Consider the following 18,218-nt stretch of genomic DNA (forward strand, 5'->3'; position numbering starts at 1 on the left):
CTTCTAGCAAACGGCAAAACGTGGTTGATCAAAACGGTACATATGGGTTCATTAACTTACACCCTGTAAACTGGTGTTTTAATTTAATTTAATATTTTTTACTGTGTATGATTTTTGAATAAAATAGATAATAATTGCATGTTCTTGACGTAATTTCGAGTGGAAATTTTAAAGTTTATATTTGTACTAAACACTTTATTTATCAAATGAGCATGACAATGAACTTTTGAATTGCGTATTTTTGGATATAAATGAGGAATGCAAAAGTCATGAAAATATTTGAATGAGATTTCTTTATTGCTCTTGGTTCATGCACATTCCGAAATAGCAGGTTTTCGCGATTTTGTGATTGTTAATATTAAATATATTTTCCTGAATCGCAAAGTAGGAGGATGGAGTCGTGTGTACAAGTTCACGCAAGTGAGGAAAGTACTCTGATTTCCATTCACTTGGGAGTGGCCAAAAACGATTAGTTTACATATGGTTCAAGCAGCTCCCGACTTCCGGTCTTAAACGAAGTAACCTATGGGTAGCCAAAAACATCCACTTGAAGCTAAAGTGAGAAGGCGAATCATCCCGCCCCAGGGTTGTGCGCTGCGTTTGGGTCTCGCCATATAAAAAAACACTCCGAATGAAAAGAACACAACAGCCTCGAATAAGAAACCTCCTTTTGACAACGATCACTGCAAACATATTAAAGATTATGATTTAAAGACAAGCACCTGTAATGTACGGTCCTTTAATTGGGAAGGTTGCCGCAGCCCAGCTGTTTAATGTCCTGGTAAGAGTAAAGGCTAACATCACCACCATGCAAGAAGTGTGACTTACGGGACCATGATTGAGAGATCCTTGTGACCTAAAAAGGAGCGCAAACTCGGGTTGGGTTTCGTGAAGGGAGATAGACTTTGACTCGCCTCAATACCTTGTTGCAGATTGGACGGCATTTCAAGCTCCTTACATACATTTGCTAACGTTTTTCGGAAAGGCAAAAGAGCAGCTGGTACGTTGAGGAATGCGTCCCATTGCCTGACCTTGAAGAATACCAATTACATGCAATTACCTATCTGAAGAACAAAAATGTGCCGGGGGCAGATGGATTACTGTTAAGGGAGACCCCGCAATCTGTTCCAACTACCGCGAAAGAAGCGTTCTCAACATCGAATAGAAGATAAAATAACCGTGAAAAGAGGATCGTCGATTTTGAAGGATCTGCCTTTATGCAGCAATGTCTGAATTTGGTATCCCCGTAAAACTACCGCTGAGTAAACTGATATTAAACAATACCAAAATCTCCGTGAAAATTGGGAAGGATCTTTCCGAACCGTTTAATACCAAACGAGGTTTCAGACAAGAACTTCTTCAATCTACTGCTGGAGAAAATAATTCGAGTTGCAGAACTTAATCGAGCAAGTGCAATCTTCTATAAGAATGTACAATTGCTGAGGAACGCCGATGGCATCGATATCATTGGCCACAATAACTACGCCGATAGTTCAGCTTTCTCCAGGTTGGTCACAGAAGGGAATTTTTTGCTTCATTGATAGTTAATTACGACAAGTCTAAGTATCTCCTGTCATCAAAAAAATAGTTGTCCCATTCGCGACTTGGCTCATACAGTCATAACTTCGAGGTCGGAGATAATTTCGTCTATCTTGGAACCAGAATCTACACCAAAAACAATGTAAGCCTCGAAATCGGCTTCGCTGGCGAGGTCTTGTCGTTCGAATTAATGAAAACACTCTAGCTCTGAGAGTATTTGACGAAGTGTTATTCGGATTTAGATAAACCATTTTTAGCACTAAAAACTGCAATCACGCCCCTCTCCTTCCTTTTCTCGACCACAAATCTTTTATTTTTCCCTTAACTTTTTTTTTTATCTTTCGTTTCACATGAACTTCATCCTAGTCTGCTGTTTTGGTTAACAAAAATTATCTACTATGGTCTATAAGATATTTCTAAATTTTAAATAAAATTCAACTTAATCATACTAAATTTAATGTTTCTCTCGAACCACCAACATTGCCATCGTCCTTCTCCATGTTTTTCACCTCAGTGAAATGCTGCCCGTCCTGCCGCTTCACTTCTACGACCATTTGCGGCATTTCATTCCATAACTGTACCTTAGCAGTGCCGAAAAACAAAAACATTAGATTACCGAAAAAGCTTATACCGCCCGCCAAAGAGAAAATTATGCGCCATTGATGTAAATTTGTCTGTGAATAAAGATAAAAATAGAAAACGAACCATTTGTTTAATTTTGCTAGTTTGTTTTGACGCGCCTACCGTATCTGTAACGATGTAGCCCACCACTAGCGGCGCAATAATGCTCATCATATTCGACGCCGAATTCGCGATGCCCATTAAAGTGCCGGCGAAGTGTGGCGATAAGTCGAGGTGATTAGCTTGAAAACCGAAGTGCGTAACAGTGCTAACAGTAACGGTGAGTGTGAGCAGCACAATGGCGAGATCAGCTTGATCGGTGCGTAGAAACCCTAAATAGACTAGCGTGACCGCAGGCGTCCACTGACCGATGGTATTGAATATTTTGCGACTCACTGTCGCATTCAAACGTTTCGACTTCTCCAAATAGCTGGCGAGTGGACAGAGCACTAGCGAAAGGCCAAGCATTGTGAGGTAGGGCAGTGCCGAATAGAATGCATTGCTTTGTATGTCTTTGCCGAGTATGCTTTTAATGTATGATGGTATTTGCGTCAGCAGTGTCCAGAAACACCAACTGTACGCACATTGACTCAGTATGAGCACCAGAAATGGTTTTGAAGTGCAGATTTTCAACCACGGTATCGGATGTGTCACCTTACTACTCTCACTCTGTGCCATATTACGTTTCAAAGATGTGGCGATTAGTGTGCGCTCGGCTAACGTAATATATTTACAGTTGTTCGGTGTACTCGCACCGAATATAAACCAAATGGCGGACCATATTAAACCGAGCGCACCAGGTATATAGAATGTGCTCGGCCAACCCCAATCTGAAGAGCAAAGCATGCCGCTGCTGGCCAACATCATTACTATACCCAATTCCAAACCTGAACAGCAGTAGGTGAGCATAGCGCTGCGCTCCTCAATTGGCGCCCACTCGGCCATAATTGTGGCTATAGTTGGATAGGTGACGCCCTGCACTAAGCCTTGACAGAAACGCAACGCACAGAGCAGTGGCCAATCGCCCACGCTTACGCTAAGCGGCGTAAGCAACGCCAATACACTGCTAAAGCTTACACTTATGAATAGAAGTAGGCGGCCACCGTAGCGACGCGCCCAGCTGCCGGCGGGCACTTGCGCGAATATGTAGCCGAAGAAGAAGCTGCTTAGTACATGTGACTTCGTTTGCTCCGACCACGCATATTCCTGTGCGAAAAGTACACAAAGTTTTGCTTAAATTTTTTCGAAAATAAATTAAATTTAATATTACTAAGACTTACTGCAAAGTTCGGATTCGCAGCTGCATTGTCCATCATCGCTACTATGGCCATGGAGAGATTGACACGCATGCCATAAACCAAGCAAAGACCGCAGAATATAAGCAGGCATAGTAAATGCCGCATGCCTATAAAGGGACTACTTAAATTTTCATCCATTTCTCGTGAGCAACGCCGCTTTTCGAACATGTTTAAGCGCAGTTTTGACTTTTAAAATTGTGATTCGTTTTTGTAAGCGACCTTCCGTGATCCTGTATCAGTCCCAAATGTGTCTGGTGCCACTGGCAACTTCGCTTTATAAATTAACTACCGAAAGAACACATTCTCCGCACGCCAAATTCAACTTTATACGCAGTAACATATTTTTTCTAATGATAATATTTTTTGTATATCTAGCTAATTCTAAATCTAATCATAAATATTCTGCTACATTGCTTTGCAGAGAGCTGGCCTTGTTTATTGTTAATTCTGCATTCGCTTCGTTTTGCAGCTGCATTTATTATTAAACTTGAACATTGTACAGTAACCACGAAAAAAGTATTCGAGGAAAATACTTGTAGACATAGACTACAAGATTGGGAGTGCAATTGGATCTCACAGGATACTGTTTTAAATAATTTGTATAAATTTATTCAATTCTCAGCTGAACTCCATCTCGTATCGCAAATGACCAAAACTGGTTTATGCATGGCTTATTGGCATACCAGTTTAACCTAACCTAACCTTATTTTAATCTTAATTTTACTCTTTCGGTACTGAGAAAACAGTCTTCACAATCCATATGTCTCTCATATATGTTTTTGGAAACCTATAGATAAAAAAGTGATTAAAGCTTATGATTTAATCTACTCACACAAAATGAAAACTTTGAGATCTAGAGTGGAAGCCTTATTTCTTAGCGAGATGGCACTGGACAGATCATGTTGAAATCGAACTAAAAGATTCTCGAAAAGTGCAAGAGAAAAAACATTTCACAGTTATCTTCCCTTCTTTTTGGTGACGAAACACTTTATGTGAGAGAAACAAATTATATTACTGAGTCAATTAACTGAAACTCAATAATTACCTACATATAAGACCACCTATTTTTTTTAACTCAATTTTTCCAGATTAAAATAATTTCGCTTTAGGTATTCCGCAAGGATTTTAATTCTCAGCCGCTGTTTTCTAAATAGTTTTGACACGGTCTTGCAACGTGAGACCAAGCAGTATCATTCTTGGCTTTGCCCTTCATTTGATTTATATATAGCGCCCCTCACATCGGTTGTGTGGGAGGATAATCGCTGAGCTATAATAATAATCTGCTTATAGCGTATCAGCTACGATTAGTTTTGTCGACGACTGTTTGAATGCTAATATTATATATAAATACACAAAACAACAGTTTATTTTCTAAATAAGTATATCTTCTAATTTTTTTGTCACAGAATTTTGGCAGTGAACTTGAGGTTTAGAGTTCATTAAACTTTTAAGAGCAGTAAGCGTACTCAAAGCTGCTGAGATGTGACTTTTGATAAGGTAACGAGAAATGGATATTAAGAGTGCATTGCATAAATCGTTCAAGGTTTAGGAGAAGGTTGCATTCTGAAGAAAGGTAAAGAGGAATGTGTAAGGGATACCGCGGAGTTGATATGCACAAATGGGAATTCATATCTTTAAGCCCAGATCATACAATGGTAACCAAGCCTTGAAAGCAGTTTGCAGTTTGATACCTCAAAAAGTATTTTATTATTTTTCGGCGGTCAATTTAGCTACTGACATTTTTCATTTCTGGTTTCTGATCGGGGATCAAATTATTATCAACGGTGGAGTATTTTTTTATTAAAAGAATTGCGGTTTAATGGCCCACAATTTCGAAAAATACCATTAAGTAATGGTGTAAGGACTTTACTCAGCAACTGTGAAAGATTTCGCTCTAATTCCTTCGCGAGCCGATAGAGGGAAGCTTTGTCTTTGATGCATTGTCAACAAAGGTTCAGTTGTCGTTGATCTTTTGAAAGAGAATCACGTTAAACGCCATGAGTGCTAAGTACGCGTCGCGCTACGAAGCTGTGTTCCTTTGCATCCACCCGAAAGGTCCCAAAATGTCGCAATGAGCGGCTGCTAAATATATGAGAAAGTCGTAGGCATTTTTACAGAAGTGGATACAGCGATATATAGTGGCTAAAAATGTCGATGATTTACCAGAACGTGGTTCGATAGGAAAAGTGAACAAAAAAGATGAAAAAATAATACTCAATCTGTTTTCGCGGAATCCTGCTTTAACACTGCGGCAAGGACAAGCAAAATTAATGGCGAAAGGTTTAGATATATATATCCCATGAAACTATCCGAACCCTTCTTCATACTCACGATCTAAAATGGCGCAACACAATAAAAAAGCCTCTGTTGACTGAAAAACTTGTGCCACGTTCTGTCCTCACGCAAGCCTGGTCAACTTCCACCAATAGGCTTGTTCAGCGGACCGTAAAGCATGGAACAAAGGTCCATCTTTGAGACTGGTTCTCAAAGCAGGGATTCGGCAATTTGTACCTCTTTACTAACAACTTAAATGCCGAGAAAATTATAAAAATCTACAAAAAGGCTTTACTGCTATCTGCCAAACGGTGGTTCATCAGAAAAAATAAATATTGGATTCTGCAGGAGGACAACGATCCTAAACACCGCAGCAAGCTCTGTACTCAGTGGAAAACCCAATCTGGCATCGTTACATTGGATTGGCCGTCGCAGCCGCTTAATGCAAACTCTATTGAAAATGTGTGGGCATATACTTGTATTAAACAGAAGCTTTGTGAAAGACGCACATTCACTTTGAAGCAATTGTCTTACGAAATTCGTCGGATCTGGAGATCCTTGCCACTAGAATACGCCGTCAAATTAGTAGAAGGCATGCATCGGAGATGCCAGGCAATTCTCGACGCCGGTGGTGACTGGACATATTATTGACCAAATTGCATCATTGTTTGTAATGTGTACAATGTTTATATAAATATGAAAGTTTCATAAAATAATTTTTTTTATAAATTAACATGACCACGCTCTTACTTGACAGACTGTAGTTGAACAGTATTTTGTTCAAATGCGGCTGTTTTTCGGCGATTTCGTCCGATAACACTAGGTCATTCTTAATGGTCGTTCCTTTATAGTAGTCAATAAAAAAATATTTAATGCACACCCCATGCATCAAAACCTTGCCTGCCGACTGTTGCTTTTTTCCACGCGTGGGAGCGGGTACATCGTCTACAGACGACTCGGATGACTGTCGATTGGACTTCGAAGTGAAATGGTGGATCCATGTTTCAATCAATGTCGATGAAAAAAACTCGGGTTTATGACGCTTGAACATCTCCAATGATCAGAATTTCTCAGATTTCAAAGGTTATAAAATACCGAACCCCAAGAGGTCTTTTTTTAGGCCTATGTTTTAATTTTGATTTATTATAATTTTCCCTTACATTTCTCCACTGAACTTTTATATTTATTTTTGTACAATATATACGGAAACATAATTTTAATAAAATTATTCTAACTATTAAAGCAGACCTATGCATCTTTCACACACTAAATTCAAACTAATTTCAAACCATACATTTCCAATGACATACGACAAAAAACACCGAAATATTTTGTTAAACAAAAAATTAAAACAAATAATATATGTATAATAAAAATTAAACAGGCGCCTTCCGCTTCTCAACGTCAGCCGGTTTCGCCACCAGCGAAACCTCATTTAATGGATGCAGCTCCTGCACCTTGACTTCGTCATTATGCCAAGGTTGCATTTCTGCTGAGCCGAAAGCAAGGAAGAGCGAATTCGCAATGAAATTGTAGCCGCCAGCAATGAAAAATATTATACGCCATTGTTGCGAACTTGTCTGCAAAATATTGAAAAAATAATTTTGATCATTCAGATATTTTTTTTTTTTGCATTTCATAAAAACATACCGGATCGGTCACGATATATCCGACGACCAGCGGTGCAATGATGCTCATTATATTTGCGGCTGTGTTTGTCAAACCCACCAACGTGCCCGAAAAGTGTGGTGAAAGATCAATGTGATTCACCTGCCAGCCAAAATGTGTTATCGAACTGATCGCAACAGTTACCGTTAAGAGCACCACAGCCAAATCACTCTCATCTGCGCTCACGTAAGCCAACCATATGAATGTGGGTACGGGTACCCATTGACCGATGGTATTGAAAATTTTACGCGAAGTTGTGGTGCTAACCACTTTTGACTCCTCGAAAGCACGCACGAAGGGACAACAAATGAAACCCAAAATCACCATCGTCAGATATGGTAGGGAAGAGAGTAACGCATTACTCTTTATATCTTTGTGAAGTACGCTATTCATATACGATGGTATTTGCGTGAGCAGAGTCCAAAAGGCCCATGTGTAGCCGGATTGTGCCACTAGTAATGCCAAAAATGGTGGTGAAGTGATTATCTTACGCCATGGCACTTTGGTGGGCATTTCATGTTCATGGTCATCTTTCTTGTGCGCATTCAATGAGGTTTCGATGTGATTGCGTTCAGCAAGGGTAATAGCTTTACAATCTCGAGGTGAGCTCGCGCCAAGCCATAGCCAAATTAATGCCCAACACAAACCGCACATACCGGGTATATAAAAAATACTTGGCCAACCTAAGCTGGAAGAGGCCAGTGCGCCGCTGCTACCCAACATTACAACAGTGCCGAATTGTGCACCCGAAAAAAGGTAGGTTGCCAGAGAGCTGCGTTCCTCAACTGGCGCCCATTTGGCCAATATTGTTACCGACGCTGGCATGGTCGAACCCTGTCCTAAGCCTTGTAGGAAACGTAGCACACATAATAACCACCAGTCGCCTATGCTGACGGCCAACGGTGTCAATATAGCCAATATACTGCTGCTGGTCACCGTAAAGAGTACCATTACTTTGCCACCGAAACGTCGCGCCAAATTGCCACCAGGGACTTGTGTGAAAATGTAGCCACAGAAGAAACTACTGATCACTCGAGATTTTGTTTGCTCCGACCATTTGTATTCCTGTGAATAGATGAAATAATATAATGGATATAGATTAGAGAAGGTAAAGTTAGATCATTATTATTTGGATTGTGATTAAATATAAGAACGTGGAAGTAAGGCAGCTAGTTTTTGGTTCAAAATGTGAAAGAACATCCGTAAAGCTTTAGACCATTTACAACTTTCGTTTATCAGTTGTTCAGTCGTAACAATATATCTTGGAAAAGATCCGATAAAACTCGTTTGTTATTAAGGATTTATTTTATCTAAGGCACATTTAATTCCACTTTCAGTTAAAGACACGTGTCTTATTCGAGAACCTTTTAAATTCCCACAACAGATACCCTTATGGAAAGACTTCAAGTACTATATGATGCTATCACAAGTTTCCTTTGCTTTTGTTCGCAGGAGCTCACACACAAACCTTGTGCTCCGTATCATCATGTATGCCAGTATCTACTTTACAGAGACAAATGGGAGGAAACTGAGCGAGATAGCACTTAACTCTCCTTTCTCTCTCTCTCTGGGGGTTGATTAAACTTTCGTATTAAGCTTTCTGTGTGTTTTTAGAATTTCGAAGGGTATTTGCATTCTAATTTTATTATCATTGCTGGAATTTTCCAAAGAGCTGACAACAGGTTGAATGACATTAAAAGTCAAGGCGACCTTTCGACTCGGCGCTAGGCACAATCTCTTTACTTTGATACTGATTTTGCGTTTTAAGTGTTGACTTATTAGATGAGAGTACCTGTCATATTTGTAGGCTCTCTTTCACACAATTAGACCGCACTTTTAAATTTTTTATGACGATTTCCAAAGATTTCTGTGAACCAAGGACTTCACGCTATACATTTTCATTTTGATGTATTACATATTTCCATATCACTATACTTACAGGAAAATCTGGATTCGACGCATTCTTATCCATCATCGCCACAATGGCAATGGACAGATTGACGCGCATGGCATAGATGAGCGAGACGCCAAAGAAGAGCAGTAGACACTGCACATGGCGTCGACCGAAGATCGGCACTACGAAAATGCAATAAAAATAAAAATATCACTTAAAAAATAAAATTTTATAAACTAAGCTAATTGGTGAGAAAAACTCACGCTTTGTTTCCTTGATGCTCTGGTTCAAAACCATGGTTCACGACTAACTCACTGATTCAATAAAGTAAAATTTAAATTTTTTTTATAACGGAATCTGAAATGCTTTCCAATGCAACTGCATGAGTGCAATGACAACGATTAACGAGTCTGTGAGTGCAAATTCCACGGGACACGTAATTATATTGTTACAATATATAATCACTTATCGTTATTTCAACCAAAGTCGTTATCTTTTGAAATCACATATAAATATATACATACATAGAATGTAAGTGAAATATCATTCTAATTTCGTAAATAGCTTGCACGTTTCTCACAATTTTCTTGGTGGGATTAGTTAGACTGCATAGTCATTTTACCCGACAGATAAATGTGCTATGGCTTGAATAAAAACCTTATTTCCAAAATGCTCAAGCCGGTTTTTAATATATTGCGCACTTAAAAGTTATATGTTTTGAGATACTGATAAGAAATATTGCACACATCATTTTTCTCGCAACAAGGTACTCGTGTGTCGAAAATTTCGATTACGGATCACTATAGCATATAATTTGCTAACAAACTCATAATTCCAAATCAAGACCATTTGTGGAAAACTTTTTTATATGACAAGATATCTTCACAAAATTTCACACAGATTATCCTCTAAAGGAACTGCATAGTTAACGAAGAATTTGTTCTGATAAGATCCCTATAGCATATAATTCCCATATAAACTGGCTGAACAATATCAAGTCTTGTATGGAAAAGGTTTTATTTCACAAGACTTGGCACAAATTATTACACTAGGCAATGCCATAATCTCCGTACAAATTGTTCAGGTTGGATCACTCTAGCGTATAGCTAATCAAAATGGAGATAGATATTTACCGATTATATTTTTTAACCTTATTACAACTTGAAGACATCACGAGACACAACGAGAGAACTAGCAAAACGTTTTCCATAGGATGAAAACCGTTAGCCGATTACGTTTTCGGCTTACGTTGTATATAACGGGCAAGCCTAAATCGGCCGATACTGCAGCAATTTCACGTTCGATATTCGTGCGAAAATCATAGTCGTCGCTGGCTCGTCGGTATAGACTATAGACTTGACATAACCTCACAGAAAATGGACTAACGGCGTCAAACCGCTCAACCGAGGCGGCCAATTGGCTGGGCCATTTCGTGAGAAAATATGTACGTTCATCAAACTTGGTTTTCAATAAATTGTGACATTCCCTAAGTGACTTTTGGCGCCGTCCTGTTGCAACCACATATTGTTCAAGTCCATCAGCAATAAGTGAGCCTCATCGGTGAAAATGATTTTTCGATGAAAATCCGGTTAATTTTTATGTTGTTGCTCAGTCCAATTCATGAACATACGACGATTCTGTTGGTTCAAGAGGCTTCAGTCCATGCTTAATTTGATCTTGTAAGGATGTAGGTCTAGATCTTTTTGCAAAATTTGCCACAACGTTGTCGCACAGATGACCAACGCTTGAGAACGACGTGTAAGAGACTGATTTGGGTCTTCCTCCTCAATTGATGCGCCAGCGGCAGGAATATTCCTGACACTACGGGAACTTCTTCGTCTCACTTGCACAGTAACATTTTTTACTGCGCCTGTAGCTGCACTAGACTCTAAATTGTTGATCTGATAGGATGATTATGACGATCATAAGTTGGACGTAGCGCCCTTAAAGTTGAGCCCACTGACTCCGAATTTCGGTAGTAAATTTTAACAATTTCGATTTGTTTTTGGATCGTATATCTTTCCATAAAGAAATGGCAAACCTTACTGAAGAAAAATGTCAAAAGAGCGGGAAAATATGGCGTCGTTTGCTGTTCCTATCGGTCTGCTTTTATAGTGCCCTATTGAAAAACCCTGTGAAGTGAATGTGCCAGTGAAGTTAACCGAAGTTAACGTGTTTTTCATGTTTAGTCGTAGCTCCGTTAACGCCTTGGAATTCGTATTACCTTAATGTAACATAAAAATACATACAGACAGCATATGAATTATTTTCAGCATGTTGAGTTCTACATGTACATACATATGTGTATGATTTATGATTTTCTAAATCTGCTGCTTGCTGCTTATGCAAATAGCATATTAACTACTGTTGTTGCGCATTCTGCAGTAATTGATTGCAATTGTTTATCTAACTGTTTACCCGCATTTTAAGTATTTCACAAAGATAGAAAATAATTACAACTGGCAGGGTTGCCACATAATTTAAAAAAAATTGCAATTTCCTTTTTTTAAATTTTGTTTTAAACATTTTTGAATTGATTGGGTTATCGTTTATCAGAAGAGGTTGTCATTGAAAACAAAAATATATTTTGAGTTAGTTTTTATTTTTGTACAGGATCTCGTTCAAAATCATTCACAAAACTTTGAATATAATTGCATAAATGTCCGCTAAATATTTCAGAAAACTAGAAAACATTAAGAACTACCTTATTGTGGAAAAAATTGTTCAAGATTAGCATTTGCTAGTAAAATAATAATTTATATGAAAATAGGTATTAGCACGATCTGGTAACGATATTTTCAAGGTAATCGTTATTTAAATAGCTGATAGCTAAAAATGCATAATTCCTCTTAACTCTTTATCTACATTGTATTTATTTATAGAAACAGTTACTTGGAAGTGCAATCAGTAAACTTAGTACCAGGAACAAATTTTTTTACATCTACTTTACTAATCTTAGGCTTAGTAGACTACTTGCTCTACAAATAGCTCAAGTAGAGTACTAACAATTATTGCCTACTTTCAGTTGTCAGTGTTTATACTTGGCAATGTCATAGCGGAAACGTTCACCCTGTTCGTCGTTAAACGTTTCCATATCTTTGAGAAAAAGATATGTATCTTTAATTATAAAAAGAACCCATCTACTGATGGAAACAAGTTTTAGTTTTCGGAATTTCTCAAAATAAGTAACAATTCAAGAGATTCTGCGCCAAAAACTAGGCAACACCTGCTGTTATAGTTAAGAAAATGAGTAATTTTGTCAGTTAAGATTCTTTAAATCCGTTAGACAAATCATATCATATTTCTAATATTCTAATTTAAAACCCGGTTCTGCAGGTTTTGAGATATCGATCTGAAATTTTTCATAGGTAATTTTTCCGCAAGAAACAGCTTATTCGTCGGATCCGCCTTAATGGGATCCCAATAGGATAGATCGGCCCACTATAACATATAGCTGTTAAACAAAATCAAGACAAAAATCTTTATAAGAGATCCGTTGCATTAGAATGACCAAAGATCCGCTGAAACTATGCTCCTTCAAATGCATCCCTTAAAACACTGCGTCGCAGTAGCTACTGTTGGTGGCTTTTTATCTGCCCAAATACCAACGAAGGGTATGTCTATGAGGAGGAGTCGCTGGAGAAGAGGCACAGCAAGGTTTTTCACGGATAGGTCGAGGCTGGGAGGAAAAAGTAATGTCTGTCCTCACTAAAAATAGCAACTAGCTAAAGTAATATTAGATTCGTCAAGTTATTGCTGAATCTCTGGTAACTGCAAAATCGATGAGCTAGCTGCTTCGCACACATCAGAATGGGACCAAGTTGTGTTCTAGCTTGTGTTCTAGCAATATTTCAATAAAGTTCACTTGCGCTTCGAAAGCGCTAGTCAACAACCCGCGCTTGTGCGACTGAAAGATCGTTTTAACCTAGAGTAAGTAGATCGCAGGAGCTTTCTTGTACTATAGTTTGCAGTATGGTGTTATGAAAACATCTAAACCCTTTCAGCTTCATTGTTCAGGCTTTGCATGGCTGAGAATAAAACATCTCGGCAGTCTTACCTTTGGCGAACCAGGGGTACATTACCCATCTAAATATATTTTTGTAATGGACTCAGAACGCTTTGTCGACTTTTAAGGGCCTAATAATCTATTATATAGAAGTTTTGGGTAACACAATGGACCGGCGTTTCTAGCGGTTCAAGTGGCATGCTTTTGGGGATCGACTTCCTAATCTAATCTAACCTTCGCTTAAATCGCCTTGAAGGGACTTGGAAAATGTTTTTCGATTTAGTTATACTTACAGTTGCTACAAGAAATGAACCTGTAAAGGGTATTAGAGTTTCTACGAAGTCATAGTTAATACTTTTCCGTGTTTTTTTCTGTCAAAGTAACTAGATATGTGTATTTGTTCTCACTCAGTAGACTGAGCGGAAACAAACAACACAATTGAAAATTCAAATTGACGCTTGAATGGTAATTATCTACGTAAGCACTAGGCTTTCATTAATTCGTTACGCTCTTTATGGTTATTGATATCATTCTTTATTTTGGAATTATAAAACTTTTTTCCCTTCAAAAACTACTCCTCTATTACTTCCTCTAAACCAACTTAAATGATTAAACCTTGACTAGTTAAAAGAGGCTTATTGTTAAGTGACTAGAGCCCTAAGTCCCTATATCGAGATAATGCGCTCACTTCAGTTGTGCAAAAACTGCATTATGACAATTAGAAAGGTGCCGTCATTCGCCTTTTATTTTTTTCTTCAATAAGCATGTGCCAATATGGGCATTAACAGTTATAATAGAAGTTTTCTTTTCACTAAATGTAAACATGATTAATTCTAGTTTGTTAAATTAAATTAATTTTTAAAACTGGATTTCTGTATACCGCAAACAGCGCCACCAGAGCAATTTAACTTAATTATTATAACGGGTGATTTTTTTGAGGTTAGGATTTTCATGCATTAGTATTTGACAGATCACGTGGGATTTCAGACATGGTGTCAAAGAGAAAGATGCTCAGTATGCTTTGACATTTCATCATGAATAGACTTACTAACGAGCAACGCTTGCAAATCATTGAATTTTATTACCAAAATCAGTGTTCGGTTCGAAATGTGTTTCGCGCTTTAATTTTGTTCAGCGATGAGGCTCATTTCTGGTTGAATGGCTACGTAAATAAGCAAAATTGCCGCATTTGGGGTGAAGAGCAACCAGAAGCCGTTCAAGAACTGCCCATGCATCCCGAAAAATGCACTGTTTGGTGTGGTTTGTACGCTGGTGGAATCATTGGACCGTATTTTTTCAAAGATGCTGTTGGACGCAACGTTACGGTGAATGGCGATCGCTATCGTTCGATGCTAACAAACTTTTTGTTGCCAAAAATGGAAGAACTGAACTTGGTTGACATGTGGTTTCAACAAGATGGCGCTACATGCCACACAGCTCGCGATTCTATGGCCATTTTGAGGGAAAACTTCGGACAACAATTCATCTCAAGAAATGGACCCGTAAGTTGGCCACCAAGATCATGCGATTTAACGCCTTTAGACTATTTTTTGTGGGGCTACGTCAAGTCTAAAGTCTACAGAAATAAGCCAGCAACTATTCCAGCTTTGGAAGACAACATTTCCGAAGAAATTCGGGCTATTCCGGCCGAAATGCTCGAAAAAGTTGCCCAAAATTGGACTTTCCGAATGGACCACCTAAGACGCAGCCGCGGTCAACATTTAAATGAAATTATCTTCAAAAAGTAAATGTCATGAACCAATCTAACGTTTCAAATAAAGAACCGATGAGATTTTGCAAATTTTATGCGTTTTTTTTTTTAAAAAGTTATCAAGCTCTTAAAAAATCACCCTATATAATATTTTTTAAATACCATAATCTACAACTTCATATGTAAATGCGCAGACCTCTCAAATCTTCTCGGTCTCCATTTTGATAGTTTCAAATCGGATGTGATCGCGCTCATCGCGCTCAGTTTTAGGATAGTTCCAGGGCTGGATTTTCGTCTGGCCAAAGAAGATGAATAGTAAATTGCCAACGAAGTACAAGCCACCGGCAATGTAAAAGACAATGCGCCACTGCTGCACATTTTTCTGTAATTGAGGATCGTTTAATATAAAAAAAGTAAGTCTAAGGAGATAATTAATAGAAAATATACGAACCGCATCTGTGACAATGAAGCCCACCGTCAGTGGGGCCGATAAGCTCATAACATTTGCCGCACAATTCGCTATGCCCATAAGGACACCAGCAAAATTGGGTGATAAATCAATATGATTGGTGAGAAAACCCAAAGAGCCGGCTGTATTCACACCAACAGCAATCACCAGCAAAACCAGCGCCAACTCACTCTGATCGGCGCTCATATAGCCGAGCAGTATGATCGGTACAACGGGCACCCAAAAACCGATAGTGTTAAACAACTTACGACTGGCATTGACGCTGGTGTAGCCACGTTTCATCAAAAAGTCGGCTAAAATACAAAATACAAATGTCAAAAGCATATTAGCCAGATATGGTGCTGAGGACATGAGCGCACTGCTCTTGATATCCTGTCCCAGTATGCTCTTCATATATGAAGGGATTTGTGTCAGCATTGTCATAAAGCCAAAAGCGTAGCTGCTCTGTGTCAACAATAGCACCCAAAAAGGCACAGATGTGAGTATCTTCAACCATGGTGTCTTCATGGCTGCATGTTCATGCTCCGGTTTAGACGTTGTCACCATTGCGGTTTCAATATACAAACGCTCATCCGCAGTCATCGATTTGCATGCGCTTGGTGAGCTAGCACCAACAAAGTACCAAACGAAACCCCAAATTAAACTGAATAAGCCAGTGAAATAGAATATGCCCGGCCAACCGAAGCTGGAGGAGGCAATCCAACCGCTGACCAACATCATTAGCACGCTACCAAAGGCCATTCCAGTATAACAAAAGGTGCCAAGTGAGCTGCGCTCCTCGGCTGGTATCCATTTGGAGAGCAGTGTGTGTATCGAAGAAAAAATGCTACCCTGTATGAGACCTTGACACAAACGCAGCGCGAAAAGCATTTGCCAATCACCCAAACGTACACTCAGGGGTGTAAGTAAAGCCAAGAAGCCACTTAGTACTATACTAAGGAGTAGCGTTATTTTACCACCAAATCTGTGCGCCAACTGACTGCCCGGTATTTGTGTCACAAAATAGCCCCAAAAGAAACCGCTGAGCAAGTAGGATTTGGTCTTCTCGGACCATTGGTACTCCTTGGGTAAAAAAAATTATGATTATGAAAAAAATATTATTTTTTAAGTTTTCCAACCTCAAAATTGGGGTTTGTGGAATTCTTATCCATCATTGCCACTATCGCCACCGAAAGATTTACGCGTTGCGTGACCGCTGCAGAGAGTCCCAGAAATATTAGAATACACTGTATATGACGCGCACCGAAGAGTGGTGCTGAAATACAGAGAAAATTCCATAATATTTTTTAAAAGGTTCACATTACGTAATTTGTTTTACTTATTAGTTGTTAAACATTAAATATATTTCTTATGCAGATTTTCGATGCCATGAACTTTGCGTAATTTAAAAAACAAAAAAAATTCACTCGAAGCAGTTAGCGCCTGTCGAATTTTTTTACAAACCTTTAATTTTGTTATCATCTATCGGCTTGTTTTCCATTTAATATTCAGTCTTTGTCACACTGTTCGAAAAAAGTAGAACTTAAGGTTCAGAAACACACAAATTTTTAATGGACCTGCAAACAAACAAGTTGATTGATCGAGCAATGAAAAGCATCTAACAGTTTTCGCTGTGTTCATAGTTAGTGTAGAGTGAGCAGCGGCATTAGCGTTAGGGTGACTCAAAAGGCGTCCTAAATCAATTTAACATTTAGTGGTGACTCCAAATTAGCAACATAAATATATATAAATTTCTCACAAATTTGTTGCTTTCGAACCACCGACTTGACTTACACATATGCAACTACGAGCACTGTTGTTTAGGTAGCCTCGAGAAGAGCTCTTAGCTTTCACAAATGCTTATCATTATATGCTAAATAATTTATATCATAACTACATACATGCGCTTTTATGAGTGGAATTTACACCAAAGATAAGCTGGAGAGGCGTGGTCGGTTATTATTTATCATAGATAGTTAAGTAAGTATGCCCCCTATGCCATGGAATTAAGATAATCCCATTGGTCTAAGATAATAAATATAAGTCTATTTTACAAAGTTATCTTTTTATTTGCATCTTGAGCTACTCGCAAGATCTCAGGCTACATTTTTTCGACTTCGTATGAAACTAAACAATTATACTCCTTTCATTGATTTGGTTGTTGCTTGTGATTCTTCTTTAAATATAAATACTTGATTTAGATTTATGTAATTTTGAAAAATCATCAAAAGAAGAAAGACCACGAATAAATTAAATTCACATATGAAATTTAAAATCAACCGTTTTCCGATTTCTATGCCACCAAATGACAGCAATTTCGCATACTTTCCACCCGTGCTTTTAGCCCATGACACAGTCTTGTTCATGATTACAAATAATTTCTAGATTAGCGCTATAACTTGCTCTCCTTGTTTCAGAGAGCACAATCGGTTTCTAATAATTTAAATAATAACCAGACAAAAAATAGTCAGGGTTTCCGTAAACCCTAATAACCACTTCAATAATATGAACAACCACAGTAATCAGCCAGCTTATGACGAAGTAGTAGGAGCTGATAATGCAAACGGCCAATGTGATGCATTGTCTAGAACTAAAAAAATAAAAACTGTTAGGAAAACAAGCTGAACAAACAGTTAATTTATTCAATATGATGAATGCTCCTTGTGAATGAACTACGTAAGTACATACTCATATACATAGTTAAGTATATTGAAGGCCAAAGGGCCTTCCGACCACTGTACAGTTACATTATAGTAACA

General features: G+C 38.4%; 3 protein-coding genes across 3 annotated transcripts; all 3 read right to left on the reverse strand.

Annotated features, from left to right (window-relative positions):
• Positions 1 to 1,936: 1,936 nt before the first annotated feature.
• LOC125775245 (sialin-like) lies at positions 1,937 to 3,749 on the reverse strand. Its single transcript, XM_011205058.4, has 3 exons — positions 3,441 to 3,749; positions 2,284 to 3,366; positions 1,937 to 2,213 (listed from the first exon to the last, which is right to left on the reverse strand). The coding sequence occupies exons 1-3, from the start codon at positions 3,624 to 3,626 to the stop codon at positions 1,983 to 1,985; spliced, it is 1,500 nt and encodes a 499-aa protein (XP_011203360.2). The 5' UTR covers positions 3,627 to 3,749; the 3' UTR covers positions 1,937 to 1,982.
• A 3,106-nt stretch (positions 3,750 to 6,855) lies between these two features.
• LOC105226231 (putative inorganic phosphate cotransporter) lies at positions 6,856 to 9,720 on the reverse strand. The gene is made up of 4 exons (XM_049452243.1): positions 9,558 to 9,720; positions 9,340 to 9,476; positions 7,383 to 8,465; positions 6,856 to 7,312 (listed from the first exon to the last, which is right to left on the reverse strand). The coding sequence occupies exons 1-4, from the start codon at positions 9,589 to 9,591 to the stop codon at positions 7,109 to 7,111; spliced, it is 1,458 nt and encodes a 485-aa protein (XP_049308200.1). The 5' UTR covers positions 9,592 to 9,720; the 3' UTR covers positions 6,856 to 7,108.
• Positions 9,721 to 15,194: 5,474 nt separating this feature from the next.
• On the reverse strand, positions 15,195 to 17,204 carry LOC105226232 (putative inorganic phosphate cotransporter). The gene is made up of 4 exons (XM_011205059.4): positions 16,924 to 17,204; positions 16,599 to 16,735; positions 15,463 to 16,542; positions 15,195 to 15,393 (listed from the first exon to the last, which is right to left on the reverse strand). Exons 1-4 carry the CDS (start codon positions 16,958 to 16,960, stop codon positions 15,211 to 15,213), a joined length of 1,437 nt encoding a protein of 478 aa, XP_011203361.2. The 5' UTR covers positions 16,961 to 17,204; the 3' UTR covers positions 15,195 to 15,210.
• Between the last annotated feature and the right edge of the window lie 1,014 nt (positions 17,205 to 18,218).

Source organism: Bactrocera dorsalis, chromosome 3 (assembly GCF_023373825.1).
Source record: "Bactrocera dorsalis isolate Fly_Bdor chromosome 3, ASM2337382v1, whole genome shotgun sequence".
Lineage (NCBI taxonomy): Eukaryota > Metazoa > Arthropoda > Insecta > Diptera > Tephritidae > Bactrocera > Bactrocera dorsalis.